General features: G+C 42.4%; 1 protein-coding gene across 1 annotated transcript; it reads right to left on the minus strand.

Annotated features, from left to right (window-relative positions):
* Positions 1 to 378: 378 nt before the first annotated feature.
* CLTRN (collectrin, amino acid transport regulator) lies at positions 379 to 27,804 on the minus strand. The gene is made up of 6 exons (XM_019746339.3): positions 27,648 to 27,804; positions 27,279 to 27,337; positions 23,617 to 23,702; positions 13,308 to 13,421; positions 8,798 to 8,992; positions 379 to 1,215 (listed from the first exon to the last, which is right to left on the minus strand). Exons 1-6 carry the CDS (start codon positions 27,730 to 27,732, stop codon positions 1,059 to 1,061), a joined length of 696 nt encoding a protein of 231 aa, XP_019601898.3. The 5' UTR covers positions 27,733 to 27,804; the 3' UTR covers positions 379 to 1,058.

Consider the following 27,804-nt stretch of genomic DNA (forward strand, 5'->3'; position numbering starts at 1 on the left):
AAAGGATTTAGAGGGGTGGCTGGTTAGCTCAGTTGGTTAGAGCACGAGCTCTGAACGATGGGGTTGCTGGTTTGATCCCTGTGTGGGCCAGTGTGGGCTGCGCCTTCCACAACTGGATTGAGGCGACTACTTGACTTGGAGCTAATGGGTCCTGGAAAAACACACTTAAAAAATAAATAAAAGTTAAAAAAAAATTAGAAAGATACATGGCCTATCTGAGAGGAAAATCAAGTCTAAAAATTACAAGGTGTCTTTAGGCGAGGGTACACACAACAGAAATAATTCATTTCCAAGGCTGTAGAGCAGATTAAATATAATTAATAAAAATTACGCTTATTATGTTCCACAGTGTGAAAATAAACTTCAGACTACAATCAGTCACATAATCAAGAAGAGATGATTATAACTTTATTAAATTATCATTGAGTGTACTTTTACAAATTGCACAAATAGCCAACAAATAGAGCTGCCCTATTAGAGACTGACAGTCAGAAAATATATAAGCAACTGTTGGTAGGATAACAGGATCAAATTCCACTTTATGCGTCAACACTCTCATTTTTATCCATCCCATTTACAATAATTACTTTTTATTCTTGCTTACTTAGTTGTAGACAGTGTGATATAAACAATAAGAAAAAGGATTCATTTTCAATGATTTCTACATCATATCATAGATATTCTCCACTGGAAAAATATTTTTCCTTAGGCCTTCAGAGTATGAAATATATATGTATACATAGTCGCCTGACCTTATTTCTGGAAATGCTTAAATACTGATGCATTTTTAAATCAATAATTACAAACACCACATGACTGCATTTACACACTGTGTTCACAGAGAAATCTTTCAGAATATTTGGAGTAGTCAACAGCTTATGATTCCAATGGTCTTCACGAATATAACTGATTGCCTTTCACTTTCGTGCACATTCAAAATTTCTTACAAAAGAAGAATGGTGAAACAAAATATGTGATCTGCCTTTGTTAATTTGTGGTACTCAACAGTTGCACAGAAACAAGTGTTGAGTTTCTTGGGGAAGCAAAACAGTAGCCCTTCAGAGAGGGGTGAGCCGCTCTTCCTCTGTCATGAAGGTGTCATTAATGTGCCCTCCCTTCATATCCAGGGGGTCACAGGGGATGCCATTTTCAATTGTGACCGTGTTTTCACACTTATCTTCAGTGTCATCCATTTCTGATGGTCCTTTGTTTTTCCTAAATACACATAAAAAGAATGATTGGGATCTACGAAGAGAAAACATGGTCTTCTGTACAAACAGAGAGAGCAGGAAAGGGGAAGAGAGGAACCTCAGAACGATGAAATAATCCATGACTGTATATTTTCAAATAAGTGTCAAAGATCATAAAAAGCTGATGAGGTGAAAAGATGCTTTCAAGATAAGACATTTGCGTGGGTGAGATATACATATTGATCAGAACAAGTGATCTTATTTGAAATAGTAAATATACATGAATATGTATATAAATGAATGTATATGTATATTTATATGAATGAATATGTTTGCATACACACATATATACATATACATTCACACACAAATTGGAATATGAAGAAAATGTATGGTACATTGGCAAGTTAAAAAATTAGCTCTGGGAGAACTGCACAAAAATTGAATTTAAAAAAGTAGTAAGTTTCTCTCACAGGATTTGACAAATTAATGGTCTGTAAATGTTGAGTGAAAATCAAATTGTAATGAGGTATCAAGAAGCAAACTCACTACTTTGTAGAAAGGTAGTAACTGCTATAAATTGCAGATATCACTGCTTGGCTCCATTCATTACAAAATAGTTGTGTTCATTTGTAAGTTGGGTTTTTGAAACTCAAAAAACATTTTACTGGGGCCGGCCCGGTGGCTCAGGTGGTTAGAGCTCCGTGCTCCTACCTCTAAAGGCTGCCATTTGGATTCCCACATGGGCCAGTGGGCTCTCAACCACAAGGTTGCCAGTTCAATTCCTCGAGTCCCGCAAGGAATGGTGGGCAGCGCACCCCCTGCAACTAAAATTGAACATGGCACCTTGAGCTGAGCTGCCACTGAGCACCCAGATGGCTCCGTTGGTTGGAGCGCGTCCTCTCAACTATAAGGTTGCCAGTTCGACTCCCACAAGGGATGGTGGGCTGCGCCCCTTGCAACTAGCAACGGCAACTGGACCAGGAGCTGAGCTGCGCCCTCCACAACTAAGACTGAAAGGACAACAATTTGAAGCTGAACGGCACCCTCCACAACTAAAATTGAAAGGACAACAACTTGACTTGGAAAAAAGTCCTGGAAGTACACACTGTTCCCCAATAAAGTCCTGTTCCCCTTCACCAATAAAAAAAAAAATCTTAAAAAAAAAAATCATTTTACTAATTACATTACAACTCACAGCTATAACTCCAGGTCATTCCAAAACTCTACATGACAGGGTAAATTTTGAGTTTCTCATTCTCAGACCCTCTGTAGACCCTGCTATCCCAACCCAAGTGGTAACCAGACCCTTAATACTTCCTTGGCGTGGGGAACACTGTAGCTTTGAATTCAACGGTTCTTCCTGTCTTTTGTGAAAGACCAATTATGCTTGATGTCATAGAGGCGGGGAGAAAAGAGAGGTGGGTACCTCTAGGCAACCAGAGGGAGGAAGAGTGTCGCTGAGGCTTATCACAAGTCAGGTGCTGGGGCCCCAGGGAGGCATGATGTTAAGCACAAGGCTCCCAGACTTGTTAAAGATTCTACTGTCCCTGGAATCTACGGAAACTCCAAAGAGGCAGACCCGAGCAGATCACACGGTTGGGGTGCTGAGCACGGCAGTGGTGACCAGGATGGACTCCTACCATGGTGGCAGCCCCTTAGAACCTTGGGGAGTCTTTGGCAGGAGAGGAGGTGGTGAAGATGCCCCAGTGATGAGTGAGGTACAATTTCCCATTAGTCCTACACAAGAGTCCATTTTGCTGTGCTTTAAAGAATATGGTAGCGGTAGGGAGAGAAAAGAGAGAGCTCTTAGAATGGCAACTAATATAGAAGGAGTAACAGAAACAGAAAATCACCACTACAATAATAATTGATTGGGCTGAGGCTCATCAATGAATACAAAACCATGGAGGGAGAAATGCGTAGGGAACAGGATTTTCACATGGTTGCAATGTATCACCCCCACAATGTACTAATTATCAGGAGACATTTGTATTTTGTCAAGGAAGAAATTTGGTGAACAGCACCAACGAGACAAACTGACAAGTGCTTCTAGATGAGATACACTAAAATTAGATATTATATATTTAATTCTGTGTTCCTGCTCCACCTCATCACCAAATTTTTTGACTTGAATCTCTCAGGAGGAAGTAATCAGACAAATCCAAATTTAAAGATATTTTGTAAAACAGCTCATCTGGACTCAACACAGAGTAGGCTTAGAGTTGGATGGACAGACACATGGGTGGCTGGCTAGCAAATCAGACGGATGGATGGGTGGATGATGGATGGATGGACTAATGCTGTAGACAAAGTTACTCAGACAGTAGCCCAAGGTTTAACTTGAATGGGATCTACCACAAGAAAGAGAAAGAAAAGGAGGGAGGGAGGGAGGGAGGGAACATACACGTGATATTTCTTGTATCTCTTGTTATTTTTTCAAATGAATGGAGGAAAATATTCATTTTCCTACCTTAGGAATTAGGAGTTAGTATAGGTTTTGTCAGCCTTTCCTGATGGCTTACTAGATCATTTCAAATTGCTGAAGTTCATAAAGCAAGGTAAATTAGCATTTCAATAGCGTAGATGCCACTGTCATCACTTGAAAGTATTTTGCCATTGTATACACCACTGTTAAATGTGTCACTACAGACCCAATGCTGGGTTGGAAGATGGGGCTGTAGTCCCAGAGACCTAGGAACAGATAGACTGCTGTTTTTTTCCATCCTCAGAGTGAAGACACTGCACTGGCCATTCCAAGCATCAGCGATCAGCTTTCAGCACAGGTTGGGGTGGGCACAGAGTTTCATGTGATGAGAAGGTCCCCCAGCCACGTGAAGTCACCTACCAAGGACTAGAATATCTTGGCCCCTCCTCCTGCGGACAGGAGTATTGTCACGTTCCATATCCTCCAGAAAGCAAAAGCATTTGACGTGCTATAACCACCAATCACATCACTTCATTCATAGTATCCAACATTCATTCAGTAACTATATTTTAAGTGCCTACCATGTGCTAGAAGAGACGGTCCTTGACTTAAAGTGAAAAGAAAGGATCCATAAAAAGGAAAAACTCCAAATTTCACAAATGCCCTCCCCCCAGTTTTGTATGGATTATAAAAGAGAGGAGTGATGTTTCAGTAAGGATGACGCCCTGGTAACAAATGTATATTTATAAATTATTATAAAAAAATTCCTAGCTCATACAATTTCCCCCCAAATTACCCTTCATTGGGCTTGGAGTGAACAATAATTTCCATAATAATAAACAGATTTTAAACAGTCAAATATTATCCTGAAATTTCTGTATATAAGTATGAAAGCCATATTACAAAAATCCTAGTGGATGGAGCAGTCTGAAGTAGGTGACAATGCAACACCGTCTTAGAAATAATGGTTGCCAGTGTTTATCAGTTTCTTCACTTAAAAAATGTTTTTATGGAGTTAGAAGAAAAATTGCAGACAGCTGGACCCATGCAGATCACTGCAAGGAATCTTGCCTGCGCCTCCCCAAGCACAAAAGAAAAATAATCCATCCGGCATCAGAAAGGAATTGGGAAGAATTAAAAAGGAAGATGCAAACAGATGAGGCGGCGCTTCTCTTCTTTAGAAGGAGGATTTCTCAACCAAAGAGATTCCAAGCGAACTTGCTGTGGAAATTTATCAAGCTTTGTCAGTGGCAAAGTAGATACATGTTGTTTTTTCATGACCTTAGAGCCAGTTGTTCAGAGTCTTGGCATTGCTGGGCTTCACAAACTGCAGTGTCAGTAACATGCTGGCTGGTGGACATGATAAGCGGCTCAAAGGTTATCTAACAGTAATACAGCACTTTGTCACATTTCATAGGGTGTACTGTAATAAACTGATTCACTGCCTGTGCCTTGCTCTTACTAAGAATAATAAAACTTAACTATCTTTCTGGATCATTCTGATTTGATGTTCGGCTAAAAACAGGAATTCTTTATCCTGAAAAACAAAACTGAGTGGTCATGACTTCCACTCTTCCTGCAATGTCAGGTAATTCAGGAAGAGGATTTCAAAAAGTGACTAAAATACCTGAAACAAGCTCCTAGGAGCCTTGAGAGTGACTCTCTCTTATAGATCCAGAGAAAATAGGGGACAAAAGAAGTATCGAGTGGCCCTCAGAACTACTGCATGTTAAGGAATAGGGTTTGCTCAAGATCAAGTAGTGGCGGCTAAAAGCAGAAAGGGTGTTTTTGTCTCCCTCCAAACAAGCTAGGGCTGAAGAGTCAAGGCCCAAGAATAGCCAGGAAAACAACAACGGACAGACAAATGTGATTTTGAAACACAGAATCAGTTACTGGCAAACTGGGACTGTCCTCATAATCAATAGGGATGGTTCCTGGGGGAAACAGTGCTGCTGGAACCATCTCAGTGGGCACTGCAGCACGGTGAGATTGGGGGGTTTGGGGATGAAGCCCATCTAGTTTTAAATACAGGTACCACTACTTTCTAACCATGCCACTGCAGGCAAGTTGCTTTATATCTGCCATGTGATAGTGATGCTAACAATAATTAGTATCTATTAGATGGCAGAAACCAGAATGCTTTGCATACATCATCTCATTTAATTCCCATTGAAATATTATGCAGATTGTATCAGTATCCCTGTTTTTCAGAGGAAGGAGCTCAGACTCAAATATGTAGAGCAACTTGTCTTTCAGAATAGAACAAGATTGGTGAAAGGAGTGGACCTAGAACCCTATTTAGTCTCTTCAGGCTTCACTCAAAACACGTCTTTGATTCTTATTGAGTATGTACATTTAAGAACAGCAAAGAAAGAACAGTTATTAGCTCTAAAATTTCTGCAACAATTAGGGAGCTAGGTGGAAAATATTCTAATTTTCCTTATGTGACCTACTCAAGGTCACTCAGATAATACATGCCAGGGCTTGAGACGGGAACCCCAAACCAAGAGCATTGATCCGGTGCTCTTTTCCACAGCGTCAACGTCATCACGATCGCCGTGATCACATCACCCTCACCATTATAACGGGCATCGTCAATATCATCGTCCCCATGGGTACCACCATGATCACTTCCATCTCCTTCATCATGAAGCTGACCAGACAACTGAAACATCTACTTCCGGTCTGGGCTAGACACAGGTCTAGTACAGACGTCACTGGGAAGCATATGCAGTTTTCTTGTCTTCTTCCAGACAAAAGGCTTTGGGGGCAACTCCTATCTTTCCCATGATGAGAAAGGGCTTTCATCACAATTATCAGGGCTCTTCCCACTTCACACTGCACCCTCTCCTCACCTTTGAAGCAATACTTTGCCTAAGAGAAACCCACCACAGATTGTAGCAAACTTAAAACAAAGTCAATTTATCCTCAGAAGGTTGTCGTAATCGTCCTGACTATATTTGTTAATTATTGATGTTCTCCAGGTTTATGAAGAGATTTGTCCATCTGTTTTCCTAGTATGAACATGAAATGAATTTGTGAAGGCAAAATTGTGACAACAGCCTCACTTCTCCCAGGCAACAGATTATGATGTTACACACCCAGTTATGACATTACTGCAGAATCTTCTCAGAAGGAAAGAGATAGCTGATCCCAGCACAAACTAGCTGAAAGACCAGCAAATGGCAGGATAATAAAATAATAGTAACAGCTAACACTTATTGAGCGCTCACTGTGTACCAGGCACCACTCTAAGCACTTTACTGTATTAACCTTTTTTATCCTACTAAGTTAATTATTTCCAGTATAACTTGCTGTTGCTCTAGCAAAGTTATCTATGCACAGATAGCAAAATAATAATAATGATAACAATAATAATAATGGTAATAATTTAACCAACTTGACCCTAGCACAACAAACTATATTCTCCTGAGCTCCCCAGTTTCCTGACTCATTGCCTGTGCTTCCTGATATCTGTACAGTTAATGGATTATATATAAGAGCAGAATCTAGGAGCTAGATACTTGGAATCTAAGCAGTCTATCTCCAGAGTCCATTTTTCTAACTCTTATACTACATGGTACTACAGAGAAAATTGGGAACCAAGGAGATAAAGTGAATTCACAAAGGTTACAATCATTTTAAACCATAGAATCACAGCATTTTAGGACTAATGCAAAATTTAAAAATATTAAACATAGGTATTCAAATATTGCAAGAGAATCCTTCTTAATATTCTTTAAAAAACAAACAAACAAACCAAAACAAGCAACTTGTACCAGGCCTCTCTGCACGACACGTCATGCCAAGATCAAGAAAACCAAGAAAACACAACTTGATCTTAATCTTTTAGTCTAACTCAGGGACTAGATATAACTCAGATTTATTCCATAGCATTTCCTTTCTCATTTGTGAAAAAATTTACAAAGCCCAAGATTTAAAATGATTACCTTCTGTTAGTAATCAGGGTGAAACACATGGAAAGTAGTAAACCTAAGCAGAAACATTTAGTTGAACACATACTTGGCTAAACACATAGCACATTCCCTATCTAGGCACCAACCTTTTTGGAAACCAATCAACGTCCATGTGATTCCCACTTACCAGAATTCTTCTTCCTCTGTATTAGAAGAGAAGGTTTAGGAGCATGAAAGTGTCTAGTGAAGAGCTAAGGATGCCCTCCTCTTCTCCTCTGGATGAGAGGTACTTGGAAACAAAATTATTTTCTGATGTAGGGAGAATAGCATCATAGGCAGTAGAGGGATGAGCATCCATCAAAGGGAGGGAAGTATAAAGCAGCAACAAAGTATCTGGGACAAGGTGGCGGCTGCAGGCACTGGGCCAAGAAGAGGCAAGCCAAGGAGGGGAGGCACGGAAAGAGCTGTGGACCTGCTAGCACTTGGATGTAGGTGACTACCAAAGATTAACTCTGCCTACCCACAAAGTCTGCTTAGCTCGGTATATCCAGCTGTGGGGGCAGAGCCCCAGAAAGTAGTTTCCAGGCTCTCGGCCTCACATAGAGAGGTGCTGGCTCAGGTAGTAAATGGCCATCAACTGTGACTGGATGGCCATCAGCTGTGGCTAGTTGGCCGTCAGCTGTGACCAGTGAGCCATTGGCCACTAATATAACTGCTGTGGCTACGCTAGCAGAGAAGAGAGAGAAAAAGAATGGGGCTAGCAAGAAGATGGCGGCTGGGCTGGCAAGCGTGGATGGCGGTTTGCGGACAGTGTGGATCGAGCCTCCAGTGAGAGTATAGTGCCGCCAGAGAGAATATAGTGGTATGACTCCCCTACCTATGGCTCCGTGGGTGTTCCTTTTTGGCCTCACCATGTCCTGCGTTCTTGTGTGGGGTGCGGGAGCAGAGACCCCGCAGGCCTCCCCGCATGACACCAGCTTACACAATCATGACATGGATATTAAAACGACTCTGGATATGTAACATTCATGTGGTGTATGACAGAGAGAACAGCAGTCATGGAAGGAGCCATTGTTAAGTAACGGACGCTGGACTCCAAAAAGTCTCTAAAAGCAAGAGCGTAAGTGATATTTTGAAAATCACTTTTTTTCAAAGTTTCAGATATAAAGCATTATCTTTAGCTAGGGAAAATCCTCTCCTTATTTTTCCATCTCATAACAAATAGAAAATGCTCTTTAAATCACTCCCTTTCAATATCTTACCTTCTACGTTGCCGGATTCCTGATAAAACCAATAGGGTGATTGCAACTATGACGATGCAAAATACCACACCAAATACAATAATCCAGATGGGCACAGATGGGTCAGTGGGTGGTGCAAGAGTGGAAGGGATTTTTAAAAATTCCAGAGTCTGGTCATTCAAGAAGAAGGCATTGTTGATCCGGTTCCTATTCATTCTAAAACATAATGAGAATCAAAAACAAGCAAAACAAGACAGAAGAGAACATTAGAAACAGAAGGTACCGACCTATCTCTGCATGATTATAACTATCTCTATAAACATAGCATCCTTGTAGCAAGAGACTGCAGGTTGACTATGCAGTTTGATGAGGTGATGCTGTGTATCCTTTTCACAAGCTGCAGTGCTGGCTGCCAGAGAGGTACTCTTCTGTGTACTATTGCCCTCCATTGTTTCGAACGTCCTAGAAGTAACTGGAAGTCCTGAGCTTTGGGCTCTCCCTCATGTGTTATTTCTTGAGAGGTAGCTTCTATATTAAAATCTCAGGACTCTAAGTTTAAGTCACCATTCAAGGTGACTTACATAAATACCAACACCCCGAAAGATAAAATTATATGTAAAAAAGTGGTGATAAATATGACAACAAAAGAAACCCAGGAAGAGAAAAAAAATCATGAAGCCTGGAGCAGCTGCAAATCCAACAACTTGATCTTTTTTTTTTTTCAATAAACATTTGCTGAAAATTTGGTGCAAAGGTAATTGCTGTTTTTGCAATTATTTTTAACCTTTTAAACCACAATTACTTTTGCACCAACCTAATAGCAGCTACTATGCTGGAGACAAAGTGAAATAACTATACCAAGGAGCTTACAGTCTAGAAGAAGGCAGATCAGCCCCTCCACAATCACAGTGCAGTGCAAAACGTTCTATGAAAGAGGCAAATGAGGGCACAGTGGGAGCACAGTGGAGGGCTAAGTACATCACAGTGAGAAGTCAGGGCTGCTTTCCTGAGACAGCAACTTGGGAGCTGTTTTGAGGAACAAGTCAGAGTTCTTTACACCAAAGTGCATAGTGAGCACAGGAACGGAGACATGGTATAGTGTGATTTGCTAATAAACTGCAAGTAGGTCCACATGACTAAAGTAAATGGTGCTTTCGGAGTCCAAAAGTCTCGAAAACTTAAAGGAAAACATGCTACTTTTCCTGGGGAGAATCTGCACTTTTGGTGGGGGTAGCAGTTAGGGAAAGGCTAGTAGCAAAGTCTTATCTGACTGAAACGAAAAAAGTGGATTTCTGACTGGAACTTCCAAACTAGATGAGGAGACTTCTTGGAGCTATTGTATAGCCGTTACAGAATTCATGCTAGACAAGCTGACTTCGTCTACCTCTAGAGCAGCACCGGAAAATAGAAATATGTGAGTCTCATGTGTGACTGAGCATTTTCTGGAAGCTGCATTTGTTTAAAAAGAAACGGGTGAAGTTAATTTTGATAATATGGTTTTGCCTAATATATCCAAAAACCACAATTTCAACATGTGATCAATATTGGGTTGGTTCACATTGTATTTTGTACTTTCAAATTCCGTGTGTAGCTTACACTTACAGCACATCTAATCTTCCATTGGTGACATTTCAAGTGTTCAACAGCCACACGTGGCTGGTGACTAATGTACTGCACAGAGCGGGCCTTGAATTTGATAGTAGCTGGAGACTGTCTACAGACCTGCACCAGGCTACCAGGAAAGACCCCCTTTAGTAAATAAAACCTATGCTGAGATATGATTATTCATGAATGTGAAGGAGAATCCCAACCAGGTAATCTACAGCAGGGGATAATGTCAACATAATTTTTTTACCAAACTATAAAATGTTGTTTTTTTTTCCCATAAACTAATATTGATAATCTGGGAACACAAACCTTTCTACAAAATCGTGAACCCCACTAGTAAGGTAGAACTCAGAATAAAATGAAAAGTTGCTCTGCATTCTCATTCTGTCTACCTAGTTGGCTAACCCTTCGCTGTTCTATCACCTCTCGGGCTGATTACAAGTTCTAGTTCAGTATAGACTAAATGTCCATCCACCACTGAAATCCCCAACAGGTATCCATCAACATGAATATCTTTCAGCCAAGATTGGCCTTGAATAAGGGCAGACCCTCATAACACAGCTAAAACAGGTATCTTAGAACTGGCCAGGCATTCCCTCACCTAAGTCCACAGGCTGTGGACACTCTAATCGAGAGGAAGAATCATGGCAGCATGCCTGGGTTGAAGTCCTCACTCTTGATTTTTCTAGCATAGTGGCCTTGGCAAATCAATTAATCTTGCCGAGCCTCAGTTTCCTCACTTATAAGCCAGGGATAAGGATACTTACTCAAAAATGACTGGTGTTGATATTAAATGCCACAGTTGCATAAGAACATACCTTGTGAACCAAAAAGTACTCTGCGGATAAGGTGGAACTAGTACTATTGTGCCCATCCATATAGCTTCTTCCGCCTTGAAATTTCTCTTTACTGCGAAATTTCTCTCACCTGCGCTCTTTTCCCTCTTGGTATCGTTTCCTGTATTTTCATCCAATCCTGACGAGCCCTATCCATTCCCTGACATAAATTCGCATTCTATTGTCCATCCTCACCCCCTAGCTTCTCCTGCTAGAACCTTGAAACAGACATTTTCTTGTGAACATATTCATCTACATCCTTGACCTTCATCCCAAACACTCACTCTTCTTCCTTGCATGAACTGAAGCCTGGTTTAACTACAGTGCCTCCATTTTCCTTGTAGCCCTCCCAAATCACAGGGCTTGAATAAAATCCCTTTTCACATGAAATACGCTATTCCTAATTCTTAGTGCCTAACTGCTGGGTCTTAACAGTATTCTTAGTAGCAAAAGGGCAGAAACACCTTAGTTCAAACCTTCTTGTTAAAGCAGATTAAATAATTTCCCATTGGTATAGATCCTCAAAGACTTTATTTCAGCAAGGGAAATAGATGATTGTTCATACAAAACTTTTGGGATTTGATTATATACTCATTATCTTGAATGTTAATATTTTACAGAGAGCAAATGAGTTCTTTCACTAGATATTTCTCCTTGGTAAGAGAATAATATGCATTTCAGTAATTTATAAATGCCTTGTAAAGAGAGTTACTTTGTTTCATTCTTTCTTTTTCCAAAAAATAGTTTGTTTCTTCAGATATACCTTTGCCCAACATCGATCATGTGGGATTTGCAGTTTTGACACACATACAGTGCACATTAATTAAAATAAAAACAAACTGCATCCTCCTGCTTCTCTGAAGTAAAGAATACATTTCACTTTTGAAAGTTTGTTATGATCACAAAGAGAGGAGGAGGGGAACTGTCAGGAAAAACTGTAAATCTTGAAATGGGTAAAAAATATTACTGAGTATCCAGCAAGTGCATATTTCTGGACAATTTCTAATCTTTATTGTCTTTCAGTTATTTTGCAAATCTGTACATTGTATAAAACTAACATAATGTAAATGATTCTTGTCCACAGAAAATCAAGTGAATTGTGTCTGGTGGAACACAATTGATTGCTGCCTGCTGGATAGACCGGTGCATCTTTTTGTAAATGAACATCACCATGCCTCAATTCCTATGTACGCATGGGTCCTTGAAGTCTCCTTTGAACTGGTTTTAACATCCTACTAGTTTCCTCTTTAATCAATGAAGTAACAAAATCTTTGTTAGCATTTATTTTTTATTTACATGAATCACAATTTTGCATTTTTTAAAAAATGTATCTTTTAAAGATAAAGACTGTACATTGACTAAGGAAGGTAATTCCTTAGAGACCCAAGAAATTGGAATATGTTTATGGTTTCAAAATAAAAGTAAAAGGTATGACTTGTCCCTCAAAACACCTTACAGTTATTAACTCATTTAATCTCAACAGCTCTGAGACAGGGGTACCATAATTATTCTCATTTTATAGAGGATAAGAGAAAAACATAACAGTGGAAGTAACCTGTCTGGATTCAAATAGTTAGCAAGAAGCAAAACCAGAATTCAAAACCTAAGCATTCGGGCTCCAGAACCCAAGTGACTGAACCATCACACAATAGTACCACACATGGTGTTCTTGCCAAAAGAACCCAGTACTACACATTCTTAGCTAATATTTAAACTAGGGTCACTCAACCAAAGCATGAGTGACCTTTGGGGTTGAATAGTTCTTTGTTATGAGGTGCTGTCCGGGTCACAGCTGGATGTTTAGCAGCATCCCTAACTTCTGCCTATTCGATGCTGGTCACAAGCTTCCCCACAACTGTGACAACAAAAACGTCTGCAGACACTGCCAAATATCTCATTGGAGGCAAAATTACCCCGAATGTGACCCACTGGTCTACACTAATCTCTAATACAAACTAACAAAATGAAATCTTTGATATCTTAATAAATCATTGTGAAGCAGAGAGAGAATTCTTCAATATTTATCAATACAGTTGAATTAATCAGTAAGTTGATTTCTGGTAGAAGGCATGTGTAACAGTGATTACCTTATGGCTGACTGTACCTCATGAGCAGGAAGGGTGTGATTTTTTGAAGGATCTGTAACCACAAACCAGAATGACACCCGCTGGGTTACATTGCAAAGTAGGACATGGGAAATTCTGCAGATGATGGGAAGAAAAAAATACATTGTAAGCAAATATTACCAAATTTCATTAGACCATCCACTCTGGTGTTATTATTACCATCTTAAGAGGTATCTTAGCTATGAATGAAAAGTCGTTTCTACTGTGTTTCCCCAAAAATAAGACCTAGGCAGACAATTAGCTCTAATGCATCTTTTGGAGCAAAAATTAATATAAGACCCAGTCTTATTTTACTATAATACAAGACCGGGTCTTTATGATATGATATGATATGATATATGATATGATATGATATGATATTACCAGGTCTTATATTAATTTTTGCTCCAAAAGACGCATTAGACCTGATTGTCCAGCTAGGTCTTATTTTCGGGGAAACAAGGTACAATTATAAAGTCTTATTAAGAAGAAAATTATAGAGGAAAGTTCCTTTGTTTCAAAATCATATACTTAAGGATCATTCCTTAAGTAAGGAATCTACCAAAAAAGAGAAAACAAAGAATTACTCAGTAGAGAGCGTTAGGGAGCTCAGTCGCCTTCGCCTGTTAGCTGACAGACCCCCTGCTTTTCCAACACTCAACCTCTCGGAAGCACAGAAGGCTTGTGCTTCCTCCTCAAGCTCTCTGCAGTGTTCTCATTCAGTTTTCCACCTCGCAGAGCCAGACAAATCTGTGGCCTGCTCCTAATCCAATACTTGCTCTGCTGGCTACTATTTCTGTCCCTCTCTCACTCCATATTGGGGCCAGACCAATAACAGACCTTCAAATGGAAGTGCTACAATCAGCTTACCATAAGCCTTTGAACACTGTTTCTGCAGATGCTTTCCAACTAGCAATTGGAAATGTGCCTCACTCTACTCTGCACACATGGATTACCAGAAATGACAAGAAAGAAATGGCACGAGCGCATAGACTGAAGACCACCTATATATGAACGTATAAAAGTTGAAAATTACGGAAGAGTCCACATTAAATAAATGTTGCCGGTGTAAAAACATAAAATCCTGAATGGCTTTCACCATTTCCTTAAGAGCAAAATTGCAAAAAATGACATTAGCAACTAGTCTGGAAAATGAAACACACATCCCCTTTACTAATAAAAGTAAATACTTTGTTTTTCCTTAGAAGAGCATTCAAGTGCCTTATGCTGATTTTTACAGCAACAAAATATAGTGCCTTTCTATAATTTTCTATAGTTCTCAGAACCTGGTAGAATTATTGTATTTTCTCCCTTCAAACTTCACGTACAGCAGCAAGGTGCTCCTAGACCCCTCTGCCCAGGGCCAAGTGCCTGGGACCAGCAGTGGGAAACTGGAGGTTCCCGTGGTCTCTGAGAGCAGGGGGAATCCGGTGACGTTCCAGGGTACACTGTCCTGGCACGTGCAGGACCCAGTGCCGGGAGGTCTCCAACATGCAGACAACCCCATGCGCTGTCCTTGTGCTCCTATGGCAACCGTCAGCCTAGCCCTGCGCACTTGGCTACTGCAAACAGTAGGAACGTCTGGGAGCAGAATCCCTCCTCAAAGGCCCCGACTCCACCGCACCACGGTCATGGGCAGCTACCTGGGCAGGTACCTGAGCACAGTCAAGGCCGAGCTGCGGCTCCCTGCCGGGGTGCGCTGGTACCCTCGACCCAGGCCCGCCCACGGCCAGCGGGTCTAGAATCAATGCCAAGTCACTTACATCCACCAGAAGCTCTGGATCCGGAGCCGACAGCTGCCCACCACACCACCTGGCTGGGTCTACGCCAGAGTCCAGATGGTGATGGTGCCCAAGGCTTAGAGGAGCTTTCCCAGCAGGCCCCCTGCCCCCTGCCCACCCCCTAGTATTTCATGGGGCTGGATTTTTCTGGCAATCGGAAGAGTTTCGTGAAGCGGTGGCTCTGGAACACCCACAACCCCAGAAGCATCTGGAGCGTGGGGACCATCAAAATTGCTCCTCCAGAGTGCAGAGGGTGCTTCCATGGTGTCCACCCACCCAGGAGCGCCTGGATCCCTGTGCCAAGGGGACCGTGCTGAGGGCCCTTAGCGGGGGCAACAAAGGAAAAGGGAAGCTCAACGGACCGCTGTGGTTTGAGACCACGGACGCCCAGAGGAGGAGGCAGAGCCCCGGCGCGGGCCACCCGCCTTCAAGCCTGTGCGGAGAAAGGGAGTGGTCCTCACCGTTGTGCTCAGGCCTGGGCCTCTGACAAGGGTGTCCCAGAAGACGGCATTGACGCCCTGCTGCAAGGACATCATCAGCCGGGGCCACTGTCAGCCTCAGCTGGAGAGCCGGGAGGGGATCAGCTCTCCCCAGGGCCTGAGGACCCCCCTTGGGTCCTAAGAGTCCAGGACCTGCCGCCGCCACCTACTGAGACTCAAACCCACAGTCCTTTTACCCTGGTGAGCCCTGCCCTACTCCTGCAGGAGCCACTGACACCACCAGCTCAGCCCACCACCCCAGCTGGCAGGTCTGCCAGGCCCAGAGCCCCCTCTCCTCAGGCTGCAGAGCCCACAGGCAGGAACGCTGCTGGGATCAAAGCTTTGCCTTCCTCCCGCCCGCCCACTCCGGCCTTCTCCCCGGGAATACACTTACCAGGAAGGTATCTTTCTCCCGTTTGCCCAGTTTGTATAGTTAAGTTTGTACTAATTTTAAATAACAATAGGTAGCATTATCATCACGGAGATTGTCAGTCTTTCTTTCAAAGATTCATGTATTGGGATTTTATCCAAACACCTAGCTTCTCTACCTTGGCACTCTTAACATTTGGGGCTAGATAATTCTTTGTTGTTTGCTGGGTTCTCTCCTCTGCATTTAGGGTTTTAGCAGAATCCCTGGTCTCTAACCCGTAGGTGTCAGCAGCATACCCACATTGTGAAAATAAAAATATGTCCAATCATTGCCAAATATTCCACGGAGGTATGGAGTGTGTGTGTGAGACTGACAAACAAAAAAATCATACTAGTTGTTCAATATAAATTTTAGGATTATTTGTTCTAGTTCTGTGAAAAAGGCCAGTGGTAGTTTGATAGGGATTGCACTGAATCTATAGATTGCTTTGGGTAGTATGTACATTTTAACGATGTTAATTCCTCCTACCTATAAGCATGGTATATGCTTCCATTTATTTGTATCTTCTTCATTTTCCTTCTTCAATGTCTTACCAATATTTTTTCTTATATATCTCCTTAGGCAAGGGAAACAAAATAAAAAATAAACAAATGGGACTACATCAAACTAAAAAGTTTTTGCACAGCACAGGAAACCATCAACAAAATGAAAAAAGACAGCCTACTGAATGGGAGAAGACATTTGCCAATGATACATCTGATAAGGGGTTAATATCCAAAATGTATGAAGAACTCACACAACTCAACAACAACAAAATACAAACAATCCAATTTTAAAAATGGGCAGAACACCTGAACAGCTATTTCTCCAAAGAGGACATACAGATGGCCAATAAATGCATAAAAGATGCTCGACATCACTAACCATCAGAGAAATGCAAATTAAAACCACAACGAGACATCACCTCACACCTGTCAGAATGGCTATCATCAATAAGTCAACAAACAACAAGTGTTGGTGAGGATGTGGAGAAAAGGGAACCCTCATGCACTGTTGGTGGGATTGAAAATTGGTGCAGCGACTATGGAAAACAGTATAGAGGTTCCTCAAAAAACTAAAAATGGAAGTACCTTAAGACCCAGCAATTCCACTCCTGGGTATTTATCCAAAGAAATCCAAGACACGAATTTGAAAAGATATATGCACCCCTGTGTTCACTGCAGCGTTATTTACAATAGCCGAGATATGGAAACAACCAAAAATTCCCATCAATAGATGGCTGGATACAGAAGAGATAGTACATATGTACAATAGAATATTACTCAGCCATAAAAAAATAAAATCCAACCATTTGCAACAACATGGATGGAAGTAAAGGATATTCTGCTAAGTGAAATACGTCAGACAGAGAAAGACAAATACCATATGATCTCATATATATGTGGAATCTAAAGAACAAAATAAACAAACAAAACAGAAATAGACTCATGGATACAGAGAACAAACTGATAGTTGCCAGATGGGAGGGTTGGGAGGCTGGGTGAAAAAGGTGAAGGGACCAAGAAATACAAATTGGCAGTTACAGAATAGTCACAGGGATGTAAAGTACAGCATAGAGAGTATAGTCAATAATATGGAAATAACTATGTATAATGCCAGCTGGGTACTAGATTAGCCAGGGGGATCACTGCATGAATTATATAAATGTCTAACCACTATGCTGTACACCTGAAACTAATATAAAATAGTACTGAAATGTCAATTGTAAATGAAAAAAGACAATCACACTAGCGGACAACCGCTGAGGGACAGTGACCTCTACTGGCAGAAACAGTCAAGCTTGGTTTCCCAAAATACGTATGTGGTTTTAACACACATCAAAGATACAGAGAGGAACAAAATGAAGCAGTGCGTGGTTGGCAAAAACATTTCCCCCAATTTTGTAGAATGCTGGCGTGGGACTTATTCCTGGTTTTGCCTTTAGTAATAATCAGACAATGTAAACTTGTGTTTAAATCAGTTACTTATTTAAGCTCTTCAGGCAAAAATGAGTATCAAATGCTGGTAAAGAGATGGAGAGCCCAGGCAGTGCTGTGCTGTCTGTGGGTCTCACCATTGGGGAGGGGCATTTGAAGTACTTCCCAGAAGAGAGTGCAATTACCAGCAACTCTCTTACACACACACACACACACACACACACACACAATCAATGAGGATGTTGTTCACAGCACTCTGTCACAGCTAAGAACTGGAACAAGCCATTTTTCAAGAGGGTACATATAGATGGGTCTAATGGAATTCTTTGAATTCACTTCAGTAACCATTTTTGTCCAACACTTTTACAAAGTAATACTACTTATGGGAAACCAAATGGCTTCTCTCAGCAAATCACTAAAGAGGTAAAAGTGTCCACTCCCTTTTCTCAAGTGTGGGGAGCCCTGGTCTGAAGGTGACTCTCTCTAAGAACTGGCTTCACTGCCATTTCTCATCAATGGCACTAGACAGGGCCAAATGTATGCAAACAGTAGGAAGAATCGGGCGCTTGTTTTGGGAAATCAAAGGGACTAAATAGGAGCCAGGCTGCCATCTTATAAGCACAAGACCATTAATCCCCTTACCATGGATACAACAGCACGTTGTTCCTTTTTAGATCACAGGACTTACCTTTGAACAACCAGGCAGAGGAAGAAATCCATTTCAGGCCCTACACATTTAACTCAGAGAATACTATGCCTCAATTAGACTTCCTACCTCTCTTGCTAAAAATGATAGATTATTCTAAAAACACATGATTTGAGAAAACTTGGCAAAGAGTGTACACTTTAAATATAGATGACAGCCTTCTTAGAAACTACTTTCAACACTGTGATATCCTTGTGACTTGCAATTAGTAGATAAATAAGTCCTAAAGATCTAATGCACAGTATAATGAATTTGGACAACGACACTGAATTGTAAACATCAAACATACTAACAGACTAGGTCTTAAGTATTCCCACCACAAAAAACTGCTAATTATGTGACATCATGGGGGTGTTAGCTAATGCCACAGTGGCAATGCATAAATGTATCAAATCAACATGCTGTACACCTTCAACTTATATAATGTTATACATCAACTATATTTCAATTTTTTAAATCCCTGTGAAACTGCTTTAATAAATCTGGCCGAAATCTTACTGTAAAAACTTGAAAACATCTGGTGGCCATCTTCAATCAAAGTTGCATGAAAACCTCAAGTAACCTGACCTAATTTAACTAGAGCTTTCTATCAACTAAATGTTTTCATCTACCTTCCTTTCTGCTGAAAGACAGACAGAAAGGAAGGAAGGAAAGAAGGAAGGAAGGAAGGAAGGAAGGAAGGAAGGAAGGAAGGAAGGAAGGAAGGAAGGAAGGAAGAAGGAAGGAAGGAAAGAAGGAAGGAAGAAAATAATAAGAAAACATTTCCTACCAAAATTTGTAAATAATACTTCTATGGAATTGCCTTGTTTCCATCACATTTAATCTATCTTCCTATAATTCTTACCAGGGCCAGCTTCTTGGGCATGGGACCTGTGTAGACACACAGGCCCCTGCCCTTTCCAGGGTTCTACCCTTAGTTTAATGCTCTGCTGTTGCCATCTTGAAATTGTTACCCATTTTTTAACAAAAGGCCCTGCATTTACATTTTGCACGGCATCCTGCAAATTAAATACCCCTTCCTGATTTTTACAGCTACAGCTAGAGAATAGCACAATGGGAGTGCCACACAGATTAATAATTTGTAACACTCAGGGTTCTTCCCAGTATGCTTCAAAGTAGTCCATATTATTTAATTTGATCTGATTGTAAGATCGCTAGCTGTTCACAATGAAAGATTAAGACAGATTCACTCTACGGATTAAAATAAACCACATCACGTCTTTTAAAATTTCAGAAACACATTATAATTTGTCATTGAATTATTTTCTTTTTTAAAAAAAACTTTTCTTTATTTTAAGTGTATTTTTCCAGGACCCACCAGCTCTAAGTAGTTGTCTTCAATCTAGTTGTGGAGGGCGCAGCTCACACTGGCCCATGCGGGGATCGAACCGGCAACCCTGGAGCTATGAGCATCACGCTCTAACCAACTGAGCTAACCAGCCACCCCAAATTATTTCCAAGAGGTCTCTCTTGCTAGACTGACTTCCTTTGGGATTAGAGACTATGGTCTTCTGTGGGGGTCAGCAAGCTTTTCTGTAAAGGGCCAAATGCATACCAGCTGTGGGGACAGAGTCCCAGAGAGCAGTTTCCAGGCTCTCAGCCTCAGGGGGAAAGGTGCTGGCTCAGGTAGTAGACGGCCATTAGCTGTGACTAGTTGGCCATCAGCTGTTACCAGTGAGCCATAACTGCCGTGGCTATGCTAGGGGGTTGGTTGTTGGTTGGTTGGCAGAGAAGTGGATGGTAGATTGCAGTTAGCAAGGGGTTGGTTGTTTGGCAGAGAAGTGAACTGCAGGTTGCGTATCATGTGGCTCCTGCTTCCTGTGTCCCCAACCCAGCCGCCAGCAAGAATATAGTGGTATGACTCCCCTACCTATGGCTCCGTGGGTGTTCCTTTTTGGCCTCACCATGTCCTGTGTTCTTATGTGGGGAGCGGGAGCTGAGAACCCACATGACACCCTGCATGACACCGGGGGTGTCACCAAAATGTATACAAGTGGACACTTTGGTCAGCGTTGCTCAAGCAGTAGTTCACCATCATCAGAAGTGTCTGGACGCTGATGGTAACCACTTTGAGCACCTCTTGTAATTGCAGAAGTCAGATGTGACTTGTAGTCATCTTTTGTTATCGGTATATATTGAGTATTACAATTTTAATTTTTTCCTTGCGTAAAATGTGTATACATCTTTTTGGCACCCTCTGTATTTCCAGTCTTCCATTGTAACAGGAGAGCAGCCATAGACAACAGGTACCCAAATGACCATGGCTGTGTTCCTGAAACTATGTGGAACACAGAAATTTGAATTTCACATCATTTTCAGGTGCCACAAATATTCTTCATTTTCATTTTCCTACCATTTAAAAGTGTAAAACTCATCCTTTGCTTGTTAGCTGTATAAAAACAGGATCAGGCTGGATTTGGTCTCCTCCATCACATTAATTTCAGGGCCCAGCACACAAGAGGCTTCCAATAAAGGTTACTTATTTCTATGGATCCCACCCAGCAAAGCGGGTCACCAGGCTGGCCTCAGTAGGTCACAATAATGGCAGGCTCCTGCTTCTCACACCGCTGCCTTTGGGGGCTCTGTCAGCTCTTGCTTCCCCACCCCTTGATGGCATTTGGGGCAGTTGGTATAGCTTTCCTGTCACTCTGGCCATTAAAAAGTGCAGGGCAATCTAATCAAAATCCAGACCCAAACTGTCTTCCTGCCCACAACATACAGCTTCTCTCCTGCCAGCAGCACGGGCCTGAGGGTCATGCGCCATTCTTTTACTCAGAGCTCCACTTCCTCCTGCATGTCGCCCCCCCACACACACACACACACATTCTTGCTCATTTAAGGATCGAAAAGGGAGCTAGATGGCAGAGGGCAGGAATCAGAGAAGAGCAAGGTAAAGTTCTTTGTCCTTAGCCAGAGCTCTTTGAGGTCCCTCTCGCTGTATGGCCTTCTGTCTTGGTGGGAGTCCTCATGTTCTCCACGAAGAGTGCACTTGTGGGGCCTTTGGGGAGCTGTCTGGGGCCCTGGGCACTGCACCCTCCCGACATGGCTGAGGCACTCTGGCTACCTTGTTGCCAATGCTGCACTTCCAGCCTGGCTCTCCAGCCGTGTCTGCCCTGCGGGTGGTTCTCCACCCAACAGGCAGTGACTCCACCCAGTTCCCCTCAGCAGACCCCCACTTGGCCCCAGCAACGCACTCAAGTGCAGACTGCTGGCAAAGCTACCCTCGTCCCATTCCCAGAGGCTCAAGCCTGCTTACAGGCAGGCCCAGTTTCCGTTCCCGGGCACCTCAACAACTGGGGACAGCGCCGTGAGTGTCTAGAACTGCAGGTGCTGCTGCTCAGGTGGAGCCTGAACTAGTTCTGAGAAGTCTGCAAGTCGAGAAGCATCTGACCAGCAGATGAGACACCAGTCTCTCCTCACAGACAACTCCACTCTCTGAGCAGTTTTCTGCCTGACTTGAAGCAGGCAGGGAAACAAGCAAGGCTGTCACTCAAAACACGCAATCACCGGTGTGGCAGAGGCACCAGCTCGTCAGCCTGGGCCCAGCTGGCAGCACCCCGCCTGGCTGCATGCTGTGTACACACTGGGACACGTTCCTATCTCTGTCCTGTGGGGAGGGAGTGGAAACGCTGCAGCCTCTGCAGGCCCACCCCCTCTGCCTCTCTGACCCTCCAGCCTTCTATTTCACTGTCTGCTGGCTGACCGGTGACTGCACCAGCTCAGCTCTCCAACACGTCCTGCCTGGGTGCAGCCAGGGACTCTGTTTAGAAAGGGCTTCCTCTTGCACAGTCAGTCAGGTTTATTCTGGATCAAGGAATTACCAAGTGTAGGTCTGCAAATCTGCAGGGACACCCTCAGGAGACACTGAGCTCTGTGTCACTGGAGGTGATCACGCTTGATAATGAGAGATACTGTAGCAAGGACAGGGCAAAAGGTGGGATGACGAGAGTTCATTATCCTGTTTATAACTTGACTATCTTTAGGAGTTACTCTTTACATTTTCAGTCCAGTGCATCTCAGTATCTCCAGTTTTCTGTATTATTCATAGAATAAGCCATAACGGGGCAGGAAAAAAAAAACCAGCAAGGGTTCACGATTTGAACCCCTGAAGCCGTTCTGGAGAGGGATGTTTCTCACCCTCCAGAATCCACTCTGCCTCACACTGGCACCAAAAGCCCTGTGCAAGGCAGAACATTTCAAACCTGACCCAGCTGCCAAGCTGCTGGTATCTTCCATCCACCGCCACCCTCAGTCTGGCCGCCTCTCTCAAAGTGTCTTCAGCCCCAGCTCGCATTTTGTGCTGCCTTTCCCCATAGGGAAAGCCCTTTTGTGTACTGGCCGTGCATGTAGACGTAGGCCCAGCAATGGGATTGCATTTTAAACACGTCCCGATTCATTAGGCAGCCTCATCACTCGGCCCCTGGCAGCACTACTGCTGGGAATCATACCGTGTGAGCCATACAGAAAAAAGTTTTGTGACCCCTGATCTAATTTTGCACTTTTTGATTTTTTTCAAGTGGTATTGGCAACAAATCCCTCTACGTGTCTTGTGCACCCAATTCCAAGAAAAACATTTTTGCAAATAAACCAGGCCCGATATTCCCAGACTCCTCCTACACAATGTCCCAACTACCAAAACATTTTTTTTTCAGAAGCAAATTCTTCAAAATCAATCTGAAATGTTGAAATGCACTTTTCCTAAGAATGGAAACATGTGATTTAACATAGCCATTCACAAGGTGAAATTTAGGCACTTAGAGGAAGCAAAAGCACCATGAACAAAGCCACTATAAAACCTGATGAGCAAGGACCCGAAGATAAAAAGAGAGTAGTTGAGGGATTAGCATTATGAGATGACCAGTGGCTTTTTTCCTTAAATATTTTTTTATTTTCAATTTTTTTTAATAATGCTATTATCTAATTTTTACTGAAAAAAGTTATCATAAATAGTTGTGGAAAGAATGCTGACATTTACTTACTCTGTCGTTTCTCTGTTGGGAACTTTTCTCATGGAGAAAGCCACCATCGCCTTGAAGAGATATTCTTCATTTGTATCCCAGACATACTGAGAGAGAAGTAAACCAGAAAATGTAAAGTGAAGACGCATGAGGTAAAACATGGTTCATTGGGCTCTAATTGTGCCCACAGTGGTGTTGGTGCCCACCCCTCATCTTTGTCACACACTAAACACTGGAGACTATGATAAATCATGTCACCATAATGTCCAGCATAGAGTTTCTTGGACATTCTATCATTCCAAATGTGGTGTGTTTCCCGTCGCATTACCTTCTTCAGAACCTGCAGTATCAGTAACCAGTCAGCAAGTCGGGTATTTGGACATCTCATCCTGGACGTATACAGTCGGTTCCCTTCCTCCCTTTCTCCCTCCCTTTAACATCAGTACAATTTTTCATTTTATTTTCTTAGCTGGAAACTTGGGTGTATGTGCATGTTATGGGCTGAAATTGTGTCACTCCTTCCTCTCCCCCCGCACCCCCAAAAAAGTAATTTATATATTGAAGTCCTAACCCCAGTGTCTCCGAATGTAATCATATTTGGAAATAGTGTCTTTATAGAGGTGATTAGGTTAAAATGAGGTCAATTGGGTGGGCCCTCATGCAATATGACTAGTGTCCTTGTAAGGAAAGGAAGTTTGGGGCAGCCAGTTAGCTCAGTTGGTTAGAGCACGGTGCTCTTAACAACAAGGTTGCCGGTTCGATCCCCACATAGGCCACCATGAGCTGCACTCTCCACAACTAGATTGAAACTACTTGACTTGGAGCCAATGGGTCCTGGAAAAACACACTAAATAAATAAAAGTTAAAAAAAAAGAAAAGGGGCCGGCCCAGTAGCTCAGGCGGTTGGAGCTCCATGCTCCTAACTCTGAAGGCTGCCAGTTCGATTCCCACATGGGCCAGTGGGCTCTCAACCACAAGGTTGCCAGTTTAATTCCTCGAGTCCCGTAAGGGATGGTGGGCACCTGAAGCTGTTGTAGAAGAGGGTCAACCTGCAAAGGGGGGCAGGGGCAGGGGGCATACCAGGAAAATCTTGTATCACAATGGGGAAGAGAGTGTGGCAAGATGAAGGGGGTATTCAAGAGCATCAGATGCTGTTGAGAGGCCACGCAAGATGAGACTGGGAAATGCTCATTGTGTTAAGCAATGCGGAGGTCAGTGGTAACTCGGAGGCACATCACGGAGGGGGTTAAGAAGGGCGGTGAACATATAATGACAGAAGTATGGCATTTTGAGAATTTTGGCTGTGAAGGGCAGGAAAGAGAAAGCAGGAGGTGGAAGGAGGAGGACTGAGTAAAGTGATTTGGTTCTGCTGCTGTTTTATTGGGAAAGACGAGTGTGCTTGAAAGTCAATGGACATGCTCGAGTCAGCATTGAACACACAGAAGCGGAGGAACTGATACTGTTTAGATCCTGAGAAGGGCAGAAGGGAATTGTTCCTACCAGAGGTGGGTGGAACAGCCATCGACAGGAGGAGCATTTCCCAGTCTCATCTTGCGTGGCCTCTCAATAGCATCTGATGCTCTTGAATACTCCCTTCATCTTGCCACACTCTCTTCCCCATTGCGATATAAGATTTTCCTGGTCTGCCCCCGCCCCTGCCCCCCTTTGCAGGTTGACCCTCTCCTACAACCGCTTCAGGTGTGAGAGAACCTCGAAACTCTCTGCTAGACCCTCTCCTCTCGGCACTCTGAACTTTCTCCCTCAGTACTGTCATCAACCCCAGCCTTCCACTGTCACCTTAGTGCCAATGACTCAGGTATGTACATCTCAAGCCAGCTCTGACCTTGCCTACTTGTCAATAATAGCTCCAACACAACAAGTCCAAAATTAAAGCTTGTTCTTGTCTGCACCTGGTTGCCTGACTCATAAATGGGCCATCACCCATCCAGTTGCATAACTAGAAACAAAAGCTTCATCCTTGGCCCCTTCTTCTCCCTTCCTTGTCATACCGCCCCTGTGGCTCTCGATTCCCTTCACTACTCTCTCTCCACCAACACACAGTATTTCAAATGGACATCACCTCTCACCTACACTACTTCAATCACCTCCTAACTGGTTCCTCCTTTCTACTCTAGTCCCCTCTAATCCGCCTTCCAAACACTAATTCTATCATGACATCTCTTCCATAAAACCCCCACTTGCTTTAAATATCAGAACTCCCTAACACAGCCCACATATTCTTTAGCCTGACCCCTTCTTCCTCTCTAAGCTCATCACGTGCCCTGCTTATCCTCACTTCCCACGCACAGGCACCTGAGTCTTCCCTTCCATCACTCACTCTCACCAAGTTTCTTCGTGTAATAAGCCTTTCCACACACCGTTCTCCCTGCCCTTTTTTCTCTTATCCCTTGGTTCACTTCTGCTTTAGCCTTCACAGCAAATGCCAGGTACTGGCGCCCCTGACGAGGCCAAAGACCACTTGTATTTTCCTTCATGTAATACTTGTCCAGATTGCACATTTGCACTTGGTTCACTGAAAATTTAATGGACAACCAATTCTCACACTACTATAAACTCCACGAGGGCATGGACAAGTCTGGTTTTAGCTGCACTGCATCCCCAGCGTCCAGCACATGCCCACCCTCAGAGGAGCCTGGGATAAGCAACACCATACACTAGTAGAGAGTGGATTCTGCAGTCAGATTGCCCGGGTTCAAATCTTACCTCTGCCACCTGCTGACTTGAGATCTAGAGCAGTTTATTTCACTTCTTTGCACCTCTCATCCATCCACGGAGAATGGGAATACCTGTATTACCTTCTTCAAAGGATGACTGTGAGGGCTAAGTCAACTGATGTGAGCAAAGTGCTTAGAAGGGGCCCAGCTAGAAAGTAAACTAGGTTCTCAATAAATGTTGGCTGTCATACAATTATTACCCATTGAGTGAATAAAATCATACGTTGGTAGATGGACCTGAAAACAGAATACCTCTAAGTTTTCTTACCACTCTTTTACTGTTTCTAGCCTGAGGCATCTTAATATCACCTTCTCTTGGGGGAAATTTTCACACACCACACTGGAAAACTGAAACTAGAATTACACTGTACCATCTTATTAATTCAACAGTCTTTACTGTTCCTATAGCTACACGAGCTCCATGAGTGTTTTTTAAATTTCCATTTCATAAGCACATATTTCATGTTGTTAGATATTAAGAAGAATTAAAGAAACTTCTCATTAGAATTTGAAAAATTTTTGCTATTAAAGGTCTTATGTAGGTGGAACATGACCTCTTTTCAATGATTAGAAAGCTGAGGCTAACAAAATTCAAATAACCACAAGAGTGAGGCACAGAGCCCAACCCAGACCTGAGAGCCTGACTCAGGCTGCTGAACTCCACTCTGCTGAGTTGAAATGTTCAAGTTTGCAAAACTGTTTTGTGTAATACAAAATTTCATGTATTTTCTAGCATACATTGCAGATGAAATATTTTAGGCAAAATCATTTTATTAACAATTTCTATCACTATAATTTCTTTTTTACTTTAAGAAAATATCAGACTTCAGGTCTTTAGAAATAATCCATACAAGTTTAAGATAACCATGCAGAGAGGCTCAATATTTGAGCAAGCACAGTGTTACTAGCAAACAAAATTTAAAATGAACATGCACGTTCTCCACTTACTGCGTTATCTCCCAGAGCTGTTCTGATACTAAGTCTCACTTTAAAAGCATTTTCTGCATCTGTCAGAAAGAAAAAAGAGCTGTATATGATAAATCTGCCAAAACAGAGCTTGATAAATTCTAATATTTAATGCAAATCAAATCAAATCAACAGAAGGGCAATTAAACTGCCCCTAAATCTCCTAGAAATGTAACTGAAATCATCTTAGATGGTTTAAGTTTTTCTCTCAAATTCATAAAACAGTCACAGGGTCAACTTTCAAGCTACAACACATCTGCAGATTTAGAAAAACAAAGAGGTCTTTCAGTAAAAGACTTGTCAAACATTTAGAAAACTGTTACTCTATTTTTAAGTTTCAAGGCTACCTACCTGGTTGACAGAGTTCAGCGTGTATAGCAGTCACCAGAAAAAAGAGAAGCCACAACATTCTTTCAGAGTGGAAAACACAAGGCATACGAAAGGAACAATAATCCACCCTCCACTTAAAGCTGCCTTAGCCATTCTGTGACCCGGATTAGAATATCAG

Source organism: Rhinolophus sinicus, chromosome 18 (genome assembly GCF_057876585.1).
Source record: "Rhinolophus sinicus isolate RSI-liver-muscle chromosome 18, RSI-T2T, whole genome shotgun sequence".
Taxonomy (NCBI): Eukaryota; Metazoa; Chordata; class Mammalia; order Chiroptera; family Rhinolophidae; genus Rhinolophus; species Rhinolophus sinicus.